The 24,224-nt window shown below is 41.6% G+C and overlaps 1 protein-coding gene and 1 long non-coding RNA gene across 2 annotated transcripts; one reads left to right on the top strand and one right to left on the bottom strand.

Annotated features, from left to right (window-relative positions):
• Positions 1 to 313: 313 nt before the first annotated feature.
• LOC138992926 (uncharacterized) lies at positions 314 to 1,209 on the bottom strand. The gene is made up of 2 exons (XR_011468201.1): positions 969 to 1,209; positions 314 to 642 (listed from the first exon to the last, which is right to left on the bottom strand). It is a non-coding gene; the product is annotated as an uncharacterized lncRNA (long non-coding RNA).
• Positions 1,210 to 1,326: 117 nt separating this feature from the next.
• Positions 1,327 to 21,007, top strand: CISD2 (CDGSH iron sulfur domain 2). Its single transcript, XM_070391918.1, has 3 exons — positions 1,327 to 1,475; positions 18,261 to 18,475; positions 20,130 to 21,007. Exons 1-3 carry the CDS (start codon positions 1,373 to 1,375, stop codon positions 20,217 to 20,219), a joined length of 408 nt encoding a protein of 135 aa, XP_070248019.1. The 5' UTR covers positions 1,327 to 1,372; the 3' UTR covers positions 20,220 to 21,007.
• Positions 21,008 to 24,224: the final 3,217 nt, after the last annotated feature.

Below are 24,224 nucleotides of genomic sequence, written 5' to 3'. Positions count from 1 at the left end.
AGTAAGCTCCCAAAAGGAAATCGAAAGGAAATCCTAATGTCAACACCAACCTTTCAATCATCACTTTGTATATCGATTTTATATTGCTCTCCCTCATGAACCTGTATCTAAATATCTTCACAGAATTTCCATTGTAATTGTACTTTGACAGTTTTGAACAGGGTGAAATGACAGTTTATCTAGATTCCAAGTAACTTTCTAACCGATGGTTATTTTTTCAGTCCATGACAATCACAAATTTAAACAATCCAATGAAAAGCTGCTTTAAAAAGATTCCTTCCCTTTCTCACTTTAAAATGAAAGTACCAAGGGGAAAAAAAAAACAAAAAACGAACCGTATTTATTACAGCTGGCTGTTACATTAAGTCCCACAAAAGGAAAACTGGACCATGCCCAGTGCTTGGTTCTGTACGTTGTTGGCAAGTTGAGAACTGGAATGAGGCACTGAGTTAAGTTAGAAGGTCAGACAACACGCAGTCAGCACGCACATTCGGATATTTTACATCAAAACATGAAACAAAGTCACGTCAAGGAAGGTGTTTCAAGAGAGTGAAGCTTTCTCCTTACGCCCCTCGATTAAAAAATGTTGATAAAAATAAAATTGAAAGATCTTCACAGATACTTTAGATGGTAGCAGAAACCCTGCAACAAAATACAGAAGAAACCCTAAGGCTTTATGTTCTTTTATCGCGTTCCCAGTTTTAGAGGCCCGCACAAAGAACTGATCTGCAGAAGGAACTGAAAATGTGTACGGAAGGACGATCCCGGGTCCTGTCAACGTGGAAAACCCCAGGGCCTCGGAGAGGGGCTGCAGCAAATGCCGGGGGCAGAGCTGTACCAGCACGCGTTTCGGGTGCGGAAGCGCACAGTGACTGCTCTCCAAAAGCCGGGCTCGCGGGGTGAGGGAGCGGAACCGGGCACGGCGGGGTGAGGTCCCCTCGGGGGAGGACGCATTCCTAGAGACCAACCTTTTCTGGGAAGAGGAGGCCGGAAGTAAGGAGAGCCGTCGGGGGACCCCCACTTTTAAAGGCACTTGCAGGCTACAGAGCACTCTCACGGGCTTTCTCTCCTCCGACACAAGGTCCTTCCTGCTGACCTCCAGCGTCTGCGGACGCAAAAGGCCCCGCGCGAAGGCCCTCTCCAAGGTCCGCACCCAGAAGGGCCGACAACGCACCCGAGTCGCGGCTCCGGGCCCGCGGCCGCTCGCGCCCCCTGGGGCCCAATAGGCGCGCACGTCACTCGCCCGCTGCCAATCAGCGCCGGGCAACTCACCTCCTCCGGGCCCGCCGCCCCGCCCGCCGCCCGCCTCTGCTGTTGGCGCAGGCGCCGCTGCGGCTCGGTGCTTGGGGACGAGCGGACGCCGCCGGCGAGGATGGTGCTGGAGAGCGTGGCCCGCATCGTGAAGGTGCAGCTCCCCGCGTACCTGAAGCGGCTCCCAGTCCCCGAGAGCATCAGCGGGTTCGCCCGGCTCACAGGTAACCCCCACCGCAACCCCGGTCCATCCTCGTGCGCTCCCCAGGAGGGGGCGGGGCTGGGGGGGGGGGCGTCTGAACATCCTCGGGCCAAGGGGCGGGGCTCGGCGGGGGGCGCGTGACCCCGTGACCCGGCGGCGCGCCGGCGCAGGCGCCAGGCCCGCGTGTGCTGCCTCTCGGCCGGGGCGGCGAGGCGAGGCGAGGCTCCGGTCTTGTCCTCGCCTCCGGCTCCGCTGTCCTTCGGTGGGGCCGGTTTTTCCCAGAGGCGGCGGCGAGCTGGGCCCGGGCTGCTCTCGCCCTCGCCGGCGCTCTCCGCGGTCGGCTTCTTTGTATCCCGGCCGCCGTGTGTCGGGCAGCTCGGCTCTCTGCTGGGTTTCACCACAGCGGGTGTGTGCAGGAATATGTTGGCCAGACGCACAGAGACCATAGGTACATGGCAGCTTTATTTAGTGAAAAAGTTAGAAATAATCTCAGACCCACAGGGGAGAGATGGGGGCATTTGCGGTCGCCTCCGTTCCTATGGGTCTGGAGGCAGTTGTGGTAACAAGTTGGAGGAAAGATCTATTAGCCAAAAAGGGTTCCAAAGCTAGGACGGTGGCCCAGATCTTAGAAAATGAAATTTAATTTATGGATGTCACGTTATGTACTTAAAAGAAAATAAGTAGCCCACAACGCAGATTGCAAATCTGAAGGATGAAATTTTCCAGAACGCAGGCAACCCTTGGGAGATTTTGTTGAGTCCTGGGCACTGCGTTGTGAGAGGCCGACTAGGATGTTGAGGGGAGAAGCCACGTTGGTTCGGCCAACGTTGGCCTCCTGTGCCGAGTATCGGATGTGAAGCGTGTAAAATAATCTTAGGCAAATAGGCTTGCTTAGCTTGGAGCAGCCTGGAGAGCCATGTTAACTGACGTACAGTACAGCATTTGGAAGCCTGACTGGAAGATTTTTATTTTTACTTTTTAAAATATATTTCATTGATTTTTTGCAGAGAGAAAGGGAGAGGGATACAGAGTTAGAAACATCGACCAGCTGCCTCCTGCACACCCCCCACTGGGGATGTGCCCGCAACCAAGGTACATGACCTCGACCGGAATCGAACCTGGGACCTTTCAGTCCGCTGACCGACCCTCTATCCACTGAGCCAAACCGGCCAGGGCTGGAAGATTTATTTTGTGTAGACCAAAAGACAACTAGGACTAAATTAGTGAAAATTATTTGGAGATGATTTCAGCTCCACTACACGGACGTTAAAAAAATTATTTTTTAATTGAGGCAAACTTTCCCAAAACAAGTGCCCTGGGAGATTAAAACCATAATAAAACATAAAAAGCAGAGTCTGGTGGGCAGATAGATTTAGATGGGAAAACTAGATGACCTTTACAAATCTAGAGATTCTTTGAGTTGTGGACAGAGTTGCTCTGTAGGTAAATGGCTGTGAGATATTAACATTTTAGATGTTAAAGGGTTTGGTAGAAAGCTTGTAATTTATTTAATAGAAACCTTGGTAACCAAATAATAAACATCTGAACATCAGAAGCCACGTAAAAGTAACATAAAATGAAAAAAGTTTCAAATCGAGTGTTTATAAATATCAAAGTCTTCTTTTGGTCCAAACAGTTTACTAGTATCTTGATAGAATTGCAGCAATTATGTAAAATCGTGTTTTTTCCCCTTTATCATTTCTTTTACTTAAGCACTTTACTTATTTTTATGTATTCCTCATCTTGTTCTAACAACTGTTTGATCTTATTTTAGATTAACATCACAGTAGGCCTAACCATTCCCCTGCAGCTGGAAATTTTGAATGTTTATATAAATATAAATATATGTATCTTTTTTTCATAATGCTCAGTGGTAAGTAGCCCTGTACCAATACCAATTGTTTTTTTTTCTCTTCTGAATTATACCTTGGGTATAATAATACCAGGTTAAAAGGATGTTACATTTTGTGACATTTGTTCCTAGTTGCCAACTTACTTTTTTAATAATTTGCATGTTAACTGCTGAATTTTTAACAGTCAAGAAAGAAAAATGCCCTCTTACTCCCACTCCAATCCCGAATTATGTGTGTTAATTCTGATGATGGATGGTTTTATATTAGTTTCCCTTTTCTATAAGTAGAGTGTAGTTGAAGCATATTAGAACGTATATTCGATTGAGTGGCTAGAAGATTTTACAAGTGTGGTTTTTTTTTAAGGATCCCTCTTGTCAACAAATATTTAATTCCTATTAAAGGCATTAAGAAAACTCAAACTAAGTCTCTCCTTAAATCAATAATATATAGTAACTTCCTCTTTAAAGTTTTTACATATTTAATGCGAGGCCTGATTCTCAGAAATAATGACAACTCTGGTAAATATCTTAATAGTACATACTTAAGTTCCATTACAGTGTGTCTAGTTGTTATTGTATTGCTTATTTATTTAGGAAACATAAACATGTTTTTAATAGCTGCTTTATGAAAAAAAAAATGAGATAGGCTGTTTCACTCTGGACAATGACAGTGTAGCAGTTGTAGACTCTGCTTTGCAGTGCTATGGAAGAAAAGCAATCTCCACTCTGAGTCTGCCTTTAAGAGCAGATGGTAATAGCTAGTGACATTTGGCTCCCTTGAATGAGCTACTTAGAGAATCATACTTAGACTTTGTTGAAATAAAAATCTGAAAGATAACTTTTCAGCAATTGTGTAAAAGTCTAAGAGACCAAAAGTATTTTCATTTTCTATCTATGACAATTAGGGCAAAAAAAGTTACAGTTCACATTGTTGCCTGTTTTTCCTTCCCTATTTAGATACAGCGGTTAAAAAAAAAATTGATTCTCATGATGACTCTGCATTCTTAGTAAACACTTGGGGAAATCCTTAATTACCCATTATCGTATAGTATTTACAGACAATCCTTATCTACCAGAGACGACTTATCTATTTCAGTTTAGGTCACATTTCTAAGACTGAGGCTTTTAAGATAAATTTGTATGGTTTTGCCCTTTGGAAGTATAGTGTATCTTAATACTCTGACCTTTGAAAAGCTTTCCCTGTCATACAAACTTTTAAAATAGAACAACGAAAAACATCTTCTCATTCTAAAGTCAGAAAATTATTTACTTCTAGATCTAAAAGCTAGCTCTTAAACTTTGAATATAGTAGATCTTTCCCCCTTGAATTAGTTTGCTTTGAAATGAAATGGTTTTGATCCTAAAGGCAACTTTTTTCCCAGTGAAACAGCTTTAAGGGCATTAGCTCTATTTATCTAGAAAGGGCCAGTTTTGAACAGAGAATTTAGAAGTGGAACAGAGTTAATAACATATTTCCACAAAAAGACATACAAGCATGTTCATAGCAGCCTTATTTATAATAGTCCCAAACTGGGAGCAATCCAAGTATCTACCAACAAGAGAATGGATAAACAAATTATGGCATATTCAGAGTGAAATACTGGTTAACAATGAAAAGGAATGAATTACTGATCCACTGATGAATCTAAAAAACTATATTGAGTGAAAAAAGCTTTGATTATAGAAATCAGTTGTGGAAGATAGACTAAAAAGGGGAAGAATAATAGTTTCTGGGGTGATAGAAATATTATACACATTTTCAGCTGAGGCTACAGGGTTGTATTTAATTGTCACAACCCAGAGCTAATCACCTGTCAGTTTGTTGTATGTAAATTGTACCTTTTTTTAAAAAATGAACCAAAAGTGAGTTTTCTCAATAGGTAAGTATAATAAAACATTAAGTTCAAACTAAAGAGTTGCATTTATTAATAAGTAAATAATAAAGGTTATTTGTGAAATATTGAAGAATTATTTTAGAAAACTTTTTTTTGAGACCTTAGGAAAATATTTACATAGTTACTATAAGTGGTAAATGTTTTTTCCCCCTCTTTTTAATTAGACCAACTATAGTTAAAAGTCAATTTAATTAATGATTATATTAGCCTTTGTAGAGAACAATTTCAATCTCATTGAACATTTTCTTCCATATAACTATTTTGCAATTTAAAATTCCTCAAGTCATCAGGTGTTTATTGAGTACTTACTATGGGCCAGGTAGTGTTCTTGATACAGTGACGCTGTTCTGTTCATAATAATGAATGGAAAATAGATTTAAAACTTGATTATTTTATTTTATTTGCCCTTAAGTCTTGAATAGTCTGTATTAGGTTTGAAGGCGTATGGTAAAGCCACCCATTAAAAATATTTTACGTTTATCTTTCTGAAGTTCAGAAATAGAAGTCATTTGTGTATCTTACCTGCAAATGATACATAAGAAAATGATATAAAATTATCAGCAGCCAAATTGCAATATTATTTTATGGTATCATATGTAACCTTTTAAAAGGGCAGAAAAAAAACTATCCTAGTTTCTCAGAATATAGTTCTTCATTAAGATCCATGTGTGTCTGTCTATATATACTTTTAAAAATGTTTTTGTCATTGAATTTGTTTATATATCTTGATCAAGAATAGGGTGTGATAGCTAGCCCATCTACATAAAAGGTTGAATCTACTCCCTCTTAATTTTATTTCTTCTAAGGAGATAATTTCTTTTAACTGTATCTAAAGTTTCAGAAAATTGGTGTTATAAAATTGCTTGCTACTCAAGTTGCTTTGAAATATTCTCTCTAGATTTTGTTTTTCTAACGGTACTGATTCTTTTACTCACCTTCTTAATCTTCTTATTGTTTATCTTAATAGTGAGAAATAGAATATTACAAAATGAATATTACATGGTCAGTATTAATAATGTTAGTGTGTCTGATTTATTTTATTTTCTAAAAAATTAGAAACAGGTGATTTAAAAAACATTGGAGCTCTGACCGGTTTGGCTCAGTGGATAGAGCATTGGCCTGCGGACTGAAGGGTCCCGGGTTCGATTCCAGTCAAGGGCATGTACCTTGGTTGCAGGCACATCCCCAGTAGGGGGTGTGCAGGAGGCAGCTGATTGATGTTTCTCTCTCATCAATGTTTCTAACTTTCTATCCCTTTCCCTTCCTCTCTGTAAAAATCAATAAAATATATTTTAAAAAATACATCTCCTTTAAAAATAAATAAATAAATAATAAAAATAAAGAACATTGGAGCCCTGGATGTTGTGGCTCAGTTGGTTGAGCACTGTCCCATGCACTGAGAGGTTGTCAGTTGGATTCCAGGTCAGGGCACGTGCTTAGGTTGTGGGTTTGATCCCTGTGTGATGTTTCTTTCTCCCTCCCTCTTCCTCTCCCTCCCTCTCCCTCTCCCTCTCACTCTTTCTCTCCCTCTCCCTCTCCCTCTCCCTCTCCCTCTACCTCTCTCCCCTAATATGTGAGGCATCTTCTTGCCCTAAGTGAGGTTAGCACTTACTTCCCCCGTAGCTCTCTCAGTGGGTGTCTTTTTCTATCTTTCTGTGTGTTTGTGGGATGAGGGGCCAAGGCAGTTGGCATCTTTTAGGCACTGCAGAGCTGCTTCCACACTGGAACTGTTTTACTCTCCTTCAAAGAAAACTGTCTTCTTCCCTCCATCAGTATCCCCCTTTGCTGGTGTCTGTTGAACTTTAGTTTTTTAAGGATGATGACATATCCTATTTTTTCCTTTCCTTTACAATACCGCACGTTCTTGTCATGCTTAAAGCTGCCCTTCTTATATTGTCTTTTTTTTAAAATTGAGGCCAATACCATCATACATCCAGATAATGAAACCAGCAATCTGGGAATCATGAAGAAGCTTCACTTCCTGTATTTACCTCATGCTCTATACTTTTAGTCAGTTACCAAATCCTGTTGATTTGAGCTACCTGAGTTAGCAGGTCTTACGTTTCCAGGTGAATGAGGGTTGGTCACAGACCTATGCTGAGATCCCGATGAAAGCTGTACACCATTTCCTCAGAAAATGCACACACACGTGCACATCTGCTTTTCTAGGGATCCATTAGTCCGCTCTTTGCTTTAATGGCCACTGTCTTAGTTTCAGCTCATGTTATTTTTTTCTCTAGCCCTCTCTGCTCTTCCTTAATGTTTCTCCACTAACCCATCTTCCATCTAATACCAGTGTAATTTCATAAGTGAACAGTTTTTCAGTTACATTAATATTTCAGTGGTTCCCTTTTATATCAGGGCCTTCCATAGTCTGGCACTGGCTCACTGTTACACTCCCTCTTCTCTTTCATTGTATCTCAGCAATACTATAGCACTTAGTTTCCTAAACTTTTCATGTATGTCATATCTCTGTGCCTTTGCCTATTCTCTTTCTTCTGTGTAGAATGTGGCTCCTCTTCCCCTCTGCCTGTGGACTCCTATGTTTAGTCACTTTCAGAAACCTATTTAGGTATCAAATCCTCCTCTTCGTTCAATCCTGTCAAAAGTTAATCACTTTGTCCACTGTATCGCTTACTCATGAGTGTACATAATACACAGTACTGTGTTCTTTTTTATAGATCTATACTAGAGGCCCGGTGCACAAAAATTTGTGCACTCAGGGCGGGGGGACGGAGGGCACGTCCCCCAGCCTGGCCTGTGCCCTCTCGCAGTCTGGGATCCCTCGGGAGATAACGACCTGCTGGCTTAGGCCTGCTCCCGGGTGGCAGAGGGCACGCCCAATCCCTAGGTGCAGCCCCTGGTCAGGCTCAGAGCAGGGCCGATTTGGGAGTTGGGGAACCACCCCCTGTCACACTCAAGGCAGGGTCGATGGGGAGGTTGCGGCGCCACCCCCTGTCACACACAGAGCAGGGCCAATCAGGGGGTTGGGGTGCTGCCCCCTGTCACTCACAGAGCAGGGCCCATCAGGGGGGTTGGGGCTCCATACCCTGTCACACACAGAGCAGGGTCCATCAGGGGGTTGGGGAGCTCCCCCCTGTCATGCACAGAGCAGGGCCGATCAGGGGGTTGAGGAGCTCCCCCCTGTCACTCACAGAGTAGGGCCGATATGGGAGTTGGGGCACCGCCCCCTTGTCACACACAGAACAGGGTGGATCAGGAGGTTGGGGCACTGCCCCCTGTCACACTCAGGGCAGGGCCAATGGGGAGGTTATGGCTCTCCCCCGTCACACACAGAGCAAGGCCCGTGGAGGGGGGTTGGGGCGCCACCCTCTATCACCCACAGAGCAGGGCCGATCAAGGGGTTGGGGCGCTGCCACTGTCACACTCAGGGCAGGGCCAATGGAGAGGTTATGGCTCTACCCTGTCACACACAGAGCAGGGCCCGTGGGGGGGGGCGGGGGAGGCTTGGGGCGCCGCACCCTGTCACAGAGCAGGGCCGATCAGGGGGTTGGGGAGCTCCCCGCTATCAGGCACAGAGCAGGGCTGATCGGGGGTTGGGGCGCCTTCCCCTGTCACAAACAGAGCAGGGCGGATAGGGAGGTTGTGGCCCCACCCCCTGTCACACACAGAGCCGCAGGGCGATCAGGGGGTTTGGGCACTGCCCCCTGTCACGCTGATCCCAGTGCCGGGAGGCATATTACCCTTTTACTATATAGAATAGAGGCCTGGTGCACGGGTGGGGGCCAGCTGGTTTGCCCTGAAGGGTGTCCTGGATCAGGGTGGGGGTCCCCACTGGGGTGCCTGGCCAGTCTGGCTGAGGGGCTGAGGGCCGTTTTCAGGCTGGCGGGTGACTGAAGCTCCCAACTGCTCCTTTTTTTCTTTTTTTTTTTATTCGGGCCAGCTTTAGCTCTGAGGCCTCGCTGCTGAAAACACTGATACAATGTTGCAGTCAGGCTGGCTGAAGCCTGGCTGACTAACACAGGTTTCTGGGGTTTTGTTTAGCTTCTTATTTGCAACATAGTACATAGTTGCTTAGAGTTGCAGCTGAGAGGCCGGCAAGTCAGGCGGGGAACATTGGAGTCCGCCGTCACTGGAGCAAGCAAGCCTCCCTGTTCACTTCAGTGCATGGCTGCTGGCCGCCATCTTGGCTAGCATTTAATTTGCATAAGGATATGCTGATTAGCCAATGGGAAGGGTAGCGGTCGTACGCTAATTACCATGTTTCTCTTTTATTAGTGTAGATTCCATACTAGGCAGAAAGCTCTTTTGGGGTAGGAACTGGACTGCGTCTTCTAATCTCTTCTAAATCGTATACCCTATAAGAGCAGGAACCTTATCTAACTATCAGCCTGTATCCCCAGCACCTAGTGCAGTATTTGGAATGTGGTGGGTACTTGTATTGTTGAACAAATGAATGAATTATTGTTATTCCTATTTTACAGACCAAAGAAACCTGATCCAAGTATACGAAAATCTGGATTTATACAACAGATAAACTGTGAATTAGTTATTTGAAATCCTGCTCTATGCCAGGCACTGTAGTAAGCATTGGGTATCTACAGACAAATAAGACAGCTGCTGCACTTGCATTTAGCACAGTATCTCCACATCGTAGGTACTTAATAATTACTTAGTAAAAAAAATGGAAAAGAAATTATTTAACAATAGCATATTGATCAGATTTCTTCATTCAGAAATATTTATTAAGCATTTAAATTGATGAAAGAACCCAGAAAGAAGGGATTGTATAAGAGCAAACTTTCTAGAATGATAGAAAAACCCTATATTTTGTTTTAGGTGGTGTTCACAGATCTATATAGTTGACAAATTTATCAGATTGAGCACTTAACAAAGTTCAACAGGCTGAACACTAAGTTAAGCCTCAATATGAAATAAAATAAATTGAGCCAAGCATTATTTACACACCAAGGAGACAGTGGTGATGCAGACAAATAAGGCCTCTGCCCTTGTAGATCTTCTGTTTTGACGGGGGATATGATAGTTGGGTAGAGCCATTAAAGTTCATGTTTCCAAAGGATACTAAGGAATTGGAAAATGCTTCTGAAATAATATTAAGTGAAAAAATTATGATATAGACTGTATGGTCTATATCATATGGTATCAGTTTTGCTTTTTGTATTTTAAGTATTTAAAGCATATATGTATGTACATCAAAAAGTTTTTTAAAACACCCCAGAACATAGAAATATAAATGTTACTTACTCTTGACTGGTGGGATTGAAAGTTACTTTTTTATATTTTTCTACATTTTAAAAAATAAATCCTATTTTTTATAATCCTAAAATAAAAATAAAAAATATACTGTACAAAATATGCATTATACCTAACAATTACTAGGTAACAGTTTTTTCTTCATAGTATCAAAACTATCTGTAATAGCACAACATATATCAAACAGGTTCATAGGAAATAGCTGGTCTTAAAAGTTTTTTAAGTTTCTTGTTTGATTTTTCTGTATTTCATATTTCTTTACTAAAATCAGCATTAATAAAGTGATTTCTAATTGAGCTTTATAGGCTGTATTATTTTCCTTTATAAAGCTTTTCTGTAGTTAAAATGAAGTTTATCATTAAGAAGCCGATTATACTAAAAGTGTTATGTAAGTTAGTTATTATTTTGTTGTCGGAGATAGTAGTACCTTTCATTACTTTTTATCACTGTTTTTTGACCAGTGTGCTGCAAGAATTTTTAAAACATGCAATAACTGACTATTTAGTCAGGAATACTGACCTCTTTCCTCAGATTGTAAACCCCCCCCCCCCCCCAAAAAAAAACCAACCTAGCAGCCATCACAACAATAGCTCTCCAGTGTGAATGAATCATATGACACCCTTTTGCTCTAGCCAGTTTTGCTCAGTGGATAGAGTGTTGGCCTGTAGACTAAAGGGTCCCAGGTTTGATTCCAGTCAAGGGTACATCCCTGGGTTGCAGCTCAATCCCCAATAAGAGGCATGCAGGAAACAGCTGATCCATGATTATCTCTCATTATTGATGTTTCTATCTCTCTCCCTCTCCCTTCCTCTCTGAAATCAATAAAAGTATGTTACATATTTTTAAAAATCGATGTTAAGGTTTTTGTCTTTATATTCTTTTGTTCTTGTTTTTTCATTCTCATCTTTACTTTTTTACTTTTTTTCTTGCTCCCCCCCTCCCCCATTCATTTACTTTTTGACTGAGTTATTTAACCTTTTTACTTTTTAATTTTGTAATATACAGTATGATATTTAATGTTATTCTACATTCAACAAACATCTATTTTTTTTTAAATCTTTATTGTTCAGATTACATTTGTTCCTCTTTTTTTCCCCCCATAACTCCTCTCCTCCCTGTTCCCGCCCCACCCTCCGCCCTCACTCCCCACCCACTGTCCTCATCCATAGGTGCACGATTTTTGTCCAGTCTCTTCCCGCATTTCCCATTCCCCTTTCCCCCCCAAGAATAGTCAGTCCATTCCCCTTCTATGTCCCTGATTCATTATAATCACCAGTTCATTCTGTACATCAGATTATTTATTCACTTGATTCTTAGATTCACTTGTTGATAGATGCATGTTTGTTGGTCACAATTTGTATCTTTACCTTTTTCTTCTTCCTCTTCTTAAAGGATACCTTTCAGCATTTCGTATAATACTGGTTTAGTGTGCCAAAACCGGTTTGGCTCAGTGGATAGAGCGTCGGCCTGGGGACTGAAGGGTCCCGGGTTTGATTCCGGTCAAGGGCATGTACCTGGGTTGCGGGCACATCTCCAGTGGGAGATGTGCAGGAGGCAGCTGGTCGATGTTTCTCTCTCATCGATGTTTCTAACTCTCTATCTCTCTCCCTTCCTCTCTGTAAAAAATCAATAAAATATATATATAAAAAAAAAATACTGGTTTAGTGGTGATGAACTCCTTTAGCTTTTCCTTATCTGTGAAGCTCTTTATCTGACCTTCAATTCTGAATGATAGCTTTGCTGGATAAAGTAATCTTGGTTGTAGGTTCTTGGTATTCAGCACTTTGAATATTTCTTGCCATTCCCTTCTGGCCTGCAAAGTTTCTGTTGAGAAATCAGCTGACAGTCTTATGGGTACTCCCTTATAGGTAACTGACTTTTTTTCTCTTGCTACTTTTAAGATTCTCTCTTTGTCTTTTGCTCTTGGCATTTTAATTATGATGTGTCTTGGTGTGGTCCTCTTTGGATTCCTTTTGTTTGGGGTTCTCTGTGCTTCTTGGACCTGTAAGTCCATTTCTTTCACCAGGTTGGGGAAGTTTTCTGCCATTATTTCTTCAAATAGGTTTTCAATATCTTGCTGTCTCTCATCTTCTGGCACCCCTATTATTCTGATGTTTGTATGCTTGAAGCTGTCCCAGAGGCTCCTTACACTATCTTCGTATTTTTGGATTCTTTTTTCATTTTGCTTTTCCGGTTGGGTTGTTTTTTGCTTCTTCGCATTTCAAATCTTTGGCTTGATTCTTGCGCTCCTCTGGTCTGCTATTGGGTGTAATATTCTTTATTTCAGTACGTGTATGCTTAATTTCTAGTTGTTTCTTTATCATAGCATCGAGGGTCTCATTAGTTTTCGTGAGGCTCTCCACAAGTTTATTGCAAGCACTCAAAATTGCGTTTTTTTGGCTCTATATCCTCCATTTCTGTCATGTTTTTTTGTCTCCGCATTTTTTATGCTTTCTTGGTGCACTCCCTTGTGGTCTTTGTGCGCGGTCTTGTTCTAGTTAAGCCTTGATTGTTGTAGTTAATACTAGAGGGATTTGACCACCAGGCCGCAACAAACATCTATTGAATAACTACTGTTCCAAGATACTGTACTGGATGTTGGGACCAATATTCATATAAGGCAGCGGTTCTCAACCTGTGGGTCGCGACCCCTTTGGGGGTCGAACGACCCTTTCACAGGGGTCGCCTAAATACATCCTGCATATCAGATATTTACATTACGATTCATAACAGTAGCAAAATTACAGTTATGAAGTAGCAACGAAAATAATTTTATGGTTGGGGGTCACCACAACATGAGGAACTGCATTAAAGGGTTGCATCATTAGGAAGGTTGAGAACCATTGATATAAGGTAATTTCCTGATCTAGAAGATAAGTGTAAATAAATACTTGCAATATAATGTGATGAGTAAGGAAGGGACTGACATTTATACTCTACATTATTCATTCAGTAAGTCATTCATTAAACACTTCTTAGGAGTCTACTTAGTTCCAGAAGAGTAATAGCACACAGCTCCTTTTCTTACAGACTTATGGAAGTCCACTTTATAAATAGATAACCATCTACACTAATAAAAGAGAAACATGGTAATTAGTGTACGACCGCTACCCTTTTCATTGGCTAATCAGGGCGATATGCAAATTAACTGCCAACTAAGATGGCGGTTAATTTGCATATGTAGGCGCAATGCAGGGAGGCGAAAGGGAAAGCAGGAAGAAGCCCCCTGCCACTGACAGTGATTGGAAACCCAGGGGGGACCTAAGAGCCGGGGGGCAGGGCAAAGGCGGCCCTGGGGGCCGCCTTTGCCCTGCCCCCCAGCCATGATCGGAGAATCCGGCGCCTTTGCTGCCCTGGCCAGTGATAGCGGGAAGTAGGGGTGGAGCCAGCGATGGGAGCTGGGCACGGGCGAAGCTGGCAGTCCCAGGAGCTAGGGGTCCCTTGCCTGGGCCTAAAGCGGAGCCCGCAATCACGGGGCCGCTGCCCGGGCTGGACCCTGCGCAATTGCGGCACCGCTGCCGCTGCGGGTCCCTGCTGCCCGGGCCGGACGCCTCTGCCGGAGGCCTCAGTCCTGGGCAAGGGGCCAATCCGGTGATTGGCGATCGGAGGGTGATGACGTTCAACTCCTCTGGCCGAGGCATCAGGCCTGGGCGGGGGGCGGAGCCAGCAATCAGGGGGGGCTGGGGGTCCCCTGCCCAGGCCTGATGCCTGGGCCAGAGGCATCAGGCCTGGGTGGGGGGTGGAGCCGGTGATTGGGAGGATATGAGGGTCCCCTTGCCCAGGCCTGAAGCCTGGGTCAGAGGCGTCGGGCCTGGGCGGGGGTCAGAGCCAGTGATCTGGGGGAGATGGGGGTCCCCTTTCCAAGCCTGACACCTCTGGCGGAGGCGTCAGGCCTGGGCAAGGGGCCGATCAGGCGATCGGAGGGTGATGGGGGTCGACGCCTCTGGCCGAGGCATCAGGCCTGGGCAAGGGCGGAGCTGGTGATTGGGGGGAGAGGGCGGTCCCCTGCCCAGACCTGAATCCTGGGCCAGAGGCATCAGGCCTGGGCGGGGGGCAGAACCAGTGATCGGGGGGAAATGAGGGTCCCCTGCCCAGGCCTGATGCCTCTGGCAGAGTCGTCAGGCCTGGGCAAGGGGCCGATCCTGCGATTGGAGGGTGATGGGGGTCAACCCCTGAGGGCTCCCAGTATGTGAGAGGGGGCAGGCTGGGCTGAGGGACCCCCCCCCCCAACCCAGTGCACGAATTTCGTGCACCGGGTCCCTAGTTTATACTAATAAAAGGGTAATATGCTAATTAGACTGGATAGACCGGACATCTTCCGGACGACCTGGACATCCTTCCCGACAAAGCTGGGGCCCGGGCGGCACTGCCCAGGGTCCCAGGTGCCTGCAGCCAGCCTGGGTGGTGCTGTCCGGGGTTCCGGGTGCCTGCGGCCAGCTCGGATGGTGCCGCCTGGAGGAGGGAAGCCTGGGTCCCATGTACAGGGACTGAGGCAGAGGTGGTTAGAGGCAATCAGGCAGGCAGGTGAGTGGTTGGGGTGATCAGGCAGGCAGGCAGGTGAGCGGTTAGGAGCCAGTGGTCTGGATTGCAAGAAGGTACAGGCCGGGCTGAGGGGCAGTCCTCTCCCACTCCCCCATGCATGAATTTTGTGCACCTGGCCTCTAGTCTATATATATAAAAGCCTAAGCGACCATCTGACCGGTAGCTATGACACACAATGACCACCAGGGGGCAGATGCTCTGACTGGTAGCTATGATGCACACTGACCACCAGGGGGCAGATGCTCAACGCAAGAGCTGCCGAGCTGCAGTGACTTGGCAGCTTCGGTTCTCAGGTGATGCACCTGGAACCAGAGAGGAGGGAGCCAGGGTGTGTCACCCAAGAACCGCCCTCTTGCGAACCAGGACCCCTCGGGAGATGTTGGAGAGCTGGTTTCGGCCCCATCCCCGCAGGCCAGGCCCAGGGATCCATGCACCCAGCCTCTAATAGTTTGATAAAAGAACATGAGGAAAAAGGTCTTGGGAACATATTAGGAAATGATTAATTTTGCTTTGTGAATCAAGGAAGACTTTTGGAGGAGGCAGTAGTTGACCTTAGTCTTAAAGGGTTTACCCAAATGAGCCACAGATCAGAGATAGGCATCGTAAACAGAAGGAATTACTCATGCAGAGAACACGGGAAGGCTGCTACTCGGTAATAGCTTTGGGGTGCCTTCAAGCACTTGAGAGATGAGATGCTTGTGAGAGATGAAGCTGTCAAAGTAGCCTGGCCATGCTATAGAGTTGGTACTTACCGAAACAATGGTCTGTTGCAGCAGCATCCAAAAAATTTTTGTGATGATGGAAATCTTTGTGCTGGTAACTTCACTAGCCACTTAGGCACATGTGTGGCTGTTAAGCTGTGCTGAAATGTGACTAGTGTGTCTAAGAAACTGGATTTTGAGTTTTACTTAATTTTAATTATTTAAATTTGAATCGTCACACCTGTGTTTTAATTGTGTTTTTTACTTTGTATATTTTATGATGCTTTGACTTGACATCTTGGGGCCTTGATGGCCTTGGAGAACATGCCCCTCCCAGGAACAGCTAATTCCCAAAGATAATAAACAACTTGCCTGTGGAGCTCACCTTTCATATGCAAATCAATTAATCCAAAGCCTACACCTTACCCTACCACCTGTATCTAAATCACTTACCAACCGGGATTTCCCCTGTCCCAAATCACCCTGGGTCAGATATGAAACAACTAGGGACCTCCTCAACAGCTGAGAGCCCACTGAAATTATTCACTCCTAAACTGCTTACCCTGCCCCACCTTGCTGTTCCCTGGTAGCCACAACAGTCTGTGCCCAGGCTTTCCTGTCACCTTCCACCTGATCAACCCTGATACTTTCCCCGTGTCCTGTGTGGCATGGTGTGTCCCCTCGTGGGAACTGTAAGTAATAAACTTTTCTTTCAAGGCAGTTGTCTTTGTCTCTGTCATCTTATACCTGATTAAAACAAAACCTTGAGTACAAATCAAAACAGTCTGGCTAGTGGCTACTATACTATATTGTACAGCACAGATCTATAGATAGGTCTCTCCCTCCCAAGAAGCAGTTCTTTTTCATTTCTAGAAGTTTAATCAAAGGATCTATATGGAATGTTCCACTTTGGTTATGAGACTAGAATAGCCAGCATGACAGGTAAGATATCCTACAGAGCTTCGTTCTGGTGACTAAAAGATTACACCCATTGCCCCCAAATTTCTACCGTATAGCATTAAGTTGAGCTGGCAAAATATTTTTGCAAAGGAGTTGCCACTAATATTTTTAGTCTCTACTAAAAGCTAATATTTTTTTCTGTGCCAGGCATAAATAGGTTGTTTCATGTAGAGCTCATAACAAATCTTTGGCATTGTGTTACATAAAAAATAGTTTCATGCCCTGGCTGATTTGGCTCAGTGGATAGAACGTCGCCCTGCGGACCAAAGGGTCCCAGGTTCGATTCCAGTCAAGGGCACTTGCCTGGGTTGCGGGCTCGGTCCCCAGTGGGGGGCATGCTGGAGGCAGCTGATCAGTGATTCTGTCTCATCATTGATGTTTCTATCCTCCTTCCTCTCTGAAATCAATAAAAATACATTTTTTTTAAAAAGTTTCATTTTGGAAAAATTGGCATTAAGCCAATCTTTCAATAGTTACATAGTAAAAACAGTGATCTCTGGAGAGTAGTTTTACCAGGAAAAGAACAGATAAAATGTTATATCTGTTGGATTTGATTCATGGTGGATGAGAACAAACTTACTGTCCTGGACTAAACCTGCTTAAGTACAGTTTACCCACATGAAAAAACGGGAATAATTATGGTACCTGCCAAATATAATTTTTTAAGCTAACAGTATTAAATGAGATAAAACAGTTGCACTCTTAGTATATTCATTATCTTTAACATTTATTAGTATGCCTTGGCACATAATCTTCCGTTTTTTCCTACTAAGCTATTTTTACATAGTGCTTAGAAAGGTACCCGATAGGCCCTGAGGGAAGGATGTCAAATGATAACTCTTTAAGGACAGAAAGGATTCCCTGAAGAGCCCAGCAGAGGTTGGACACTAACCAACATTTGATAAAAACATGCTAAAATGTTTATCTTATTTCCCGGGGTGTTTATCTCCACAGGCATAGGGACCATTTAATTTATGTCACTTGTATTGCCTGTGCCCCAGAACGGTGCTGAGAACTAAAGAAGGCACTTGAAGAACACTTATGGAATAAGATGTATCTAACAATGAGAACATTTCATATACAAAAATTTTAATTAGTTTTTTAAAATAGTAGCTTTTACACAGCATCTACGTGTTTCTTTAGGAATCACTATGCCTTACCAAAAATGTAAAGCATTGAAACTAAAAAGTTAAAACATGTTCTGTCTGAAATTATATATGAATGGTGAAGTACAGATACTCTGTTGTGTGCTTTTAAACATTGTAGAAACATTTTCTTAACCTGTAAACTATATCTCACATTGACTTTGGTTTATAATTATGGGTAGTATTTCCTGAAAAATAAATAATGATAAACATGAATATACTTAGGATAGTGACAGGATATTTGATATAGGACCTATCTCTGAAAATTTTGTTTTCTGTTTCACAAGTCTCAATTTAGCCCACAAATGAAACAAGGTGGTCCTAGGTAAAGGCGGCTTGATTTACTGATTCATGGTTTTAAAGATGAATAGTTCAGAAATTAAAGAGAAGTAAAGAATAAAGAGTCTGCTCAAGGATGAGACATGCTATTTGAGTTGCGTGAGAGCACTGCAGACTAACACATCTGTGCATGTTTAGTTTCAGAATGGCTTCGGTTATTGCCTTTCCTTGGTGTCCTTGCACTACTTGGCTACCTTGCAGTTCGTCCATTCCTCCCAAAGAAAAAACAACAGAAGGATAGCTTGATTAATCTTAAGATACAAAAGGAAAATCCCAAAGTGGTGAATGAAATAAACATTGAAGATTTGTGTCTTACTAAAGCAGCTTATTGTAGATGTTGGCGTTCTAAGACGGTAAGATGTCCATTTATACATACACTAAAATTTTGTGTAATTAAAATGTTTTCCTTCTGAAATCCTTAATTTTGAGGTTCTATGAGATGAGAGGTCTTTCCATAGTGTTCAGTACTGAAAGTCTATATTCCTAAATTAAAGTTGTATTTTATGATCCATACTACCTACATTAGAAAAGTTAGAGCAGCAAGGAAGAATAATGATGATGTTTTTACTATGTTTTATCAACTAGCTAAAGTAACATAGTTTAAAATACACCTATATTATGAGAGAGGACATAAGGTTTAGTGGAAGAGTTTAAGCTTTGGAGTCTGAATAAATTTTGGTCAAAGCTGATGACTGCCACGTACAGTATGACTTTGGGCAAGTTACTTAATCTTTAACCTCTGATTTTTAATTCTGATAATATATCAACATCACAGACATTTTCAAGAATTCAGTGAGATGATGTATGTACAATGCCTTATAGTATGAGCTAGTAAATGTTTTGATGAGATCTGTTCTACTTTAATCATAGGTTATTTGAGGTTTTAAGTACAATAATGTTTATCACATCATCCTTTAATAGCAAAGTGTTAGAAACAATCTAGAATCTGATAATAGAGGAATAATTAAAGTATGGTGTAATAAAAATGATATAGGGTGCATGGCCAGTCTGGCTCAGTGGTTGAGTGTTTACCTATGAACCTAGAGGTCATGGGTTTGAATTCTAGTCAGGGCACATACCCTGGTTTCGGGCTGGATCCCCAGTAGGGGGTGTGCAGGAGGCAGCCAATTGATGTTGATGTTTCTCTCTCATTAATGTTTCTACCTCTCTATCCCTCTCCCTTCCCCTCTCTCTAAAACCAATAAAAGCATATTTTTTAAAACGATGGGGTATTAGGAAGCCACTACAAATCATGTTTTAAAGAATATTTAATGGCATGAAAGCATAGTATAATACAAGTAAGACAAGTATATTACAGTTTTTAAAAAATATGTTTTTACTGATTTTTTGAGAGAGAGGAATGGAGAGGGAGAGAGAAGGAGAGAAAGGGAGAGAGAACATCGAAACCTGGGCATGCGCCCTTACCGAGAGTTGAACCTGTGACCTTTCTGTGCATGGGATGATGCTCAACCACCTGAGCCACAGCGGCCAGCCTATTACAGTTTTTTTTTTAATAAAAATGAATACACATAATAAATGCAGAGGAAAAATATGCTATAATGTTACCTATGAGTGAATTTTTAAAACTATATTTTTTTAGTTTTTCAAAAATTTTATAATATGCATGAGTTTTATAAGAAAATATTTTTTATATATTTAGAATTTAAATTACATTATTTTAAATTTAAATAAGTGAATAGGTGGGTTCAAATTTAGAGCTTCACAGAGAACAAAAGCTTATTTGATCCCCTTTTAAACCTGTTGTATTGCCTCATATGGAATCATCCAAAACTTTTTACTTAAAATCTACACCAAATACTGAATTAGCTATTTAAAATTGTTAGATTTGCTGTGATATAAGAAGTCAGGTTAGGTGAAGAATACATCTATTACTCAGGCAAGCTATCTGATGTATTATTTTCTTTTTCCAAAGTAATGTGCATTTCACAAATATTTCTACTTCTTGAATCATTTAAAATAACAGGTGTAATTCTTTTTCCTTTCTAGTTTCCTGCCTGTGATGGTTCACATAATAAACACAATGAATTAACAGGAGATAATGTGGGCCCACTAATACTGAAGAAGAAAGAAGTATAATAGTAAGGAATTAGGATTGAATTGTGTGCTGTAAAATCTTATATCTTCTCATTTTTTGTGTATAGATCTTTCAAATGGTGGTCTTAATTACTACTACTGGTGGAGTAATTATTTCTGCCAATTTATTTTCTTGCTACACTACTGTTTATATTTGATACTTCATATATTCAATCATATAGAAATTAAATTGTGCAATCCTTTTATTCTGACTTCAAAGAATTAATGTATTTTCCTCCAGTAAACCAACACTTCTGATTTTAATTAATTGAGGAAATATCTAAGTCTGGGGCAATAGGTCCCAAACTATTTGTTTGAAAAATCAATATTTTCAATAGATTATATAATTTACAATTTTCTCCCTCCTCTATTAAACATATTATCTTTCAGTTTGCTTCTGTCTTGATCATTTGAAGGACTTGTTTCTTTTTCAGCCTTCCACACTCCATTCTTTTTAGATCAATAAGAAAAATATTGCTCTTAAGAATTACTTGAGTTTTCAAAGAGATAAACTCTTTGCTTTAGAGAGATTGTTGTCTAGTAAATATAAATATCCCAATTTCAGGGAAGATGTGAACTGGATATAAAATGTTCCAACAAGGAACACTTATTTACATTATAAAAGTTTGTTTACTTTACAGTGGGCTTGTTTGCCTCTGTTTAGGTATATTGTGTATCTTGAGCTATTTGACTCACTGACAGGGTGGGGTGGGGTGGCAAGAACACTTATACCTAAACTCATGAGCTGCTGAAATTTGAAGGTCAACGAGAAATAAACATATTTTTAAAAAGTTCAGTGGTCAAAATTGTATTTATATGAACATTTTCCTCTTTATAACAGTGTAAGCCAATAAAACAGAATACAAGAAGTTTGCAAAATAAACTTACTGGAGAAGCTTTAAAACTTTTGTAATTTTTTAGCCTAAGAGTCTATTTGGTTTCATCTTATACTGTATTACAGTTCTTATAGTATTAGCTATGCTAAATCTGTCTTTTAAAGGTAGAATGCACTCAGCACACTATGCCTTCATTGTAAGTGGAGAAGGTACAGGAGGCAGACGTGTAACTCTTCTTCCAATCATAAAGTTATTCAGCATTTACTGTACCAGACACTGCACTGAGCATAGTACCTGCATTTTTAATTTATTACATGTAATGTCAGTAGGTTCTGTTGTGTGATCTTGACTTTCACATGACCAACAGCAGGAATTTTAAAGTGAGGGTTAGTAATGTAGTTGTGGTTTTGAGAAGTTTTAGAAGGTATAAATCCAAAATTGTTGCTCTTTCCTCGCCTCTCCTGTGAGGAGGGACACATATAAAATTGTTCTCACTTTGGTTCTGGGTATTATTTCCTGAAACTTCTCTTCAACAACCCTACAGGGGCTTCGCTGTCAGGTTAACCAATTATTTCCACACAGTTGATCACAAGCCTGGGAAATACCCTCCTCACCAAAAGCTTGAATAGCCGCGTCTGCGGTCATGAAGTGCTTTTCTTTAAATGTTTCTCTGTAACTCACAGCAAAATGTTTGCACATGTCCTAGTAGTTCCCATACTTAGATTTCATAGGAGAATGGAAAATTTCCTGAAAATGTGGAGACTAAAATGAAATTATCAATTTTAAATTTTGTCAAGTAAGAACATTTACAAAATTGAAAACTAATAATCTCATAAAAGGTAATCTTAACACGCTGAAAGTAAGAGGGTATACTCACAATAAAGTTTCCTCCACATTTTCAATTGTTTAAATATGTTGAAGAGTTGTGCCCAAATATTTTTCCCACCTGTGCAAATTTTTCAGCAGCCTGGGGCTGATAGCAAGCTGTTGTTTAATAACAACAGTATGCATTATGATGAGTTGCTGTCACTTCCTCTTGTAAATTCACAGAATTCCATCATGTCTTCCTTAAAAAATAGACATCTAATAAGCAACTGCATCTGAATTAATATAACACAAGATAACTTAACTCTTGAAATACATACCTTGGGTTTCTAAAATATTCAAGAAACAGCTGTGTTGTTTATTGAAGTAGACCTCACGTGATTATTTTGAGGACTACTTCTTACCCAGGGAGCTACTCATTGCCTTACTCAGCAAATGATCGCCACCAGTACATGAGTAGGTATTCAAAACTGTTGAGCAGGTTTCAGGTATTAATGATTCATTCATTCATATGGATAATTAAGCAAGTTGTGTTATGAAAAGCACATTACAAATCAGCTTTGAATTCAGTGCCTCATATGATGATTCATTAAATTGCTTTTGTATTTTGTTACCTAATTAATAAGTTTATGCAAAGCCAATTAAGCCATCTGCTGATCTATATAGTTCTACTTTCCTTACATAGTCTTCCTTTAGAAATGTGCTTTCAAATTCTTCTGCAAAGAGAGTTTTACTCTTTTAAAATACTGTTCAACAGGGTTCTTAAATAACTAAATTATGGTGGATATTTTATTTACTAGTGACCATAAGCATCTAACTAGTTGCACTTCATTCATTTAGACTGCAGTTGTGGCAGCATCACCAATCTGGAGAAGACCAGGAGAGATGTACTAGTAACACACATGTACTTTATTCAGAAATGAATGCCTCAGGTCCCCATCTTCACAGTCTCCTTTTTCTTACATCACACCTGATTCTAACATGTTTGGTTATCTGATTTCTGCTGAACAAATCACAAGTATCTACAGGGCCCTGTGAGAGGTACGGAAACAATAAAACGTGACAGCTGATTGCAGGGGAGGAGGAAACCAAAAAATAAATTTAATGTGAAAAGCCTGGCACCTCAAGACCATTTAATAGAGGATCCTGCACATCACAGTCCCATCAAAATATACAAGTCATATTTGATGATGAATTTGAATCAAAAGTACTATATGATGTTTAAAATATGTTTATTTTAGAAAGGAAAGGAGAGGGAAGGAAACAGAGGGAGAGAGAAAACATTGATCTGAGAAACACCAACTTGTTGCCTCCTGTACACACCGTAAGTGGGGTTTGAACCCACAACCTGGGTATGTGCCCTGACCAGGAATTGAACCGGTGACCTTTTGGTGCACAAGATGATACTCAACCAACAGAGCCACACTGGCAAGGTCAATACTATATGGCATTAAGAAGGTAGGATATGTGTTGTATTTGATGATTCCAGTTTCCACTTGAAATAGTTAAAAGCTCAGTGCTTAAAGTGGTACATCCTGGCCCTAGCTGGTTTGGCTCAGTAGATAGAGCGTCGGCCTGCAGACTTGAAGGGTCCCGGGTTCGATTCTGGCCAAGGGCACATGTCCGGGTTGCAGTCCCCAGTGGGGGGGAAGGGGTGTGCAGGAGGTAGCCAATCAATGATTCTCATCATTAATGTTTCTATTTCTCCCTCTCCCTTCCTCTCTGAAATCAATAAAAATATATTTAAAAAAATAAAGTGGTATATCCTGGCTGAAAATTTTTGCAGGAAATAGCTTGACTCATTCTTTGATATTTGGAGGCTTATCATAGGAAGTTTTTCCATTCAACTGAAACATTTTTCATTTCATGACTAATTCATTACAAAATTTAATTTGTTAAAGTATGAGGAAAACTAAATAAAGGAATGGTGATTTAAACCACATGAATTGTGTTAGGTGACCTCCCCCTCAGAGGATTACAGTCACGGTTGAAAACCACCCAGCAGCAGTTCACTGACTGCCTCACGGCCTGGCTGGCCCTTTGCACAGCGGCTGGAACGCAGAGGACTCCGTGGCTGTTCTTTGGTTGGTCTGTTTATTGTCTGAGCTGTGCTGCATCATCGGAGGTTGGGCTTTCGTTGGTCAGAAAAGTCTTTTATTGGAAGCTCACTTCATTTTATCATGTTCACATGGTCTGCTTTTAACTTTTGCTCCGGTTTCATACAGTCATGTAGCAAACATTATTTTAATATAAAAAGCAGGCAGTCCATATTAGGTGCTGTATTAGCAATTTTATTAGTCAATTTTGTTATGGTCTTGAAAGACATTGAAAATCTGTTAGAGGCATA

The sequence above is a fragment of the Myotis yumanensis genome, unplaced genomic scaffold, assembly GCF_028538775.1.
Source record: "Myotis yumanensis isolate MYYU_CA2020_CCGP unplaced genomic scaffold, mMyoYum1.0.hap1 SCAF_1, whole genome shotgun sequence".
NCBI lineage: Eukaryota > Metazoa > Chordata > Mammalia > Chiroptera > Vespertilionidae > Myotis > Myotis yumanensis.
Note: the sequence above shows the minus strand (reverse complement) of the source record. Positions and strands in the feature narration are given on the sequence as shown.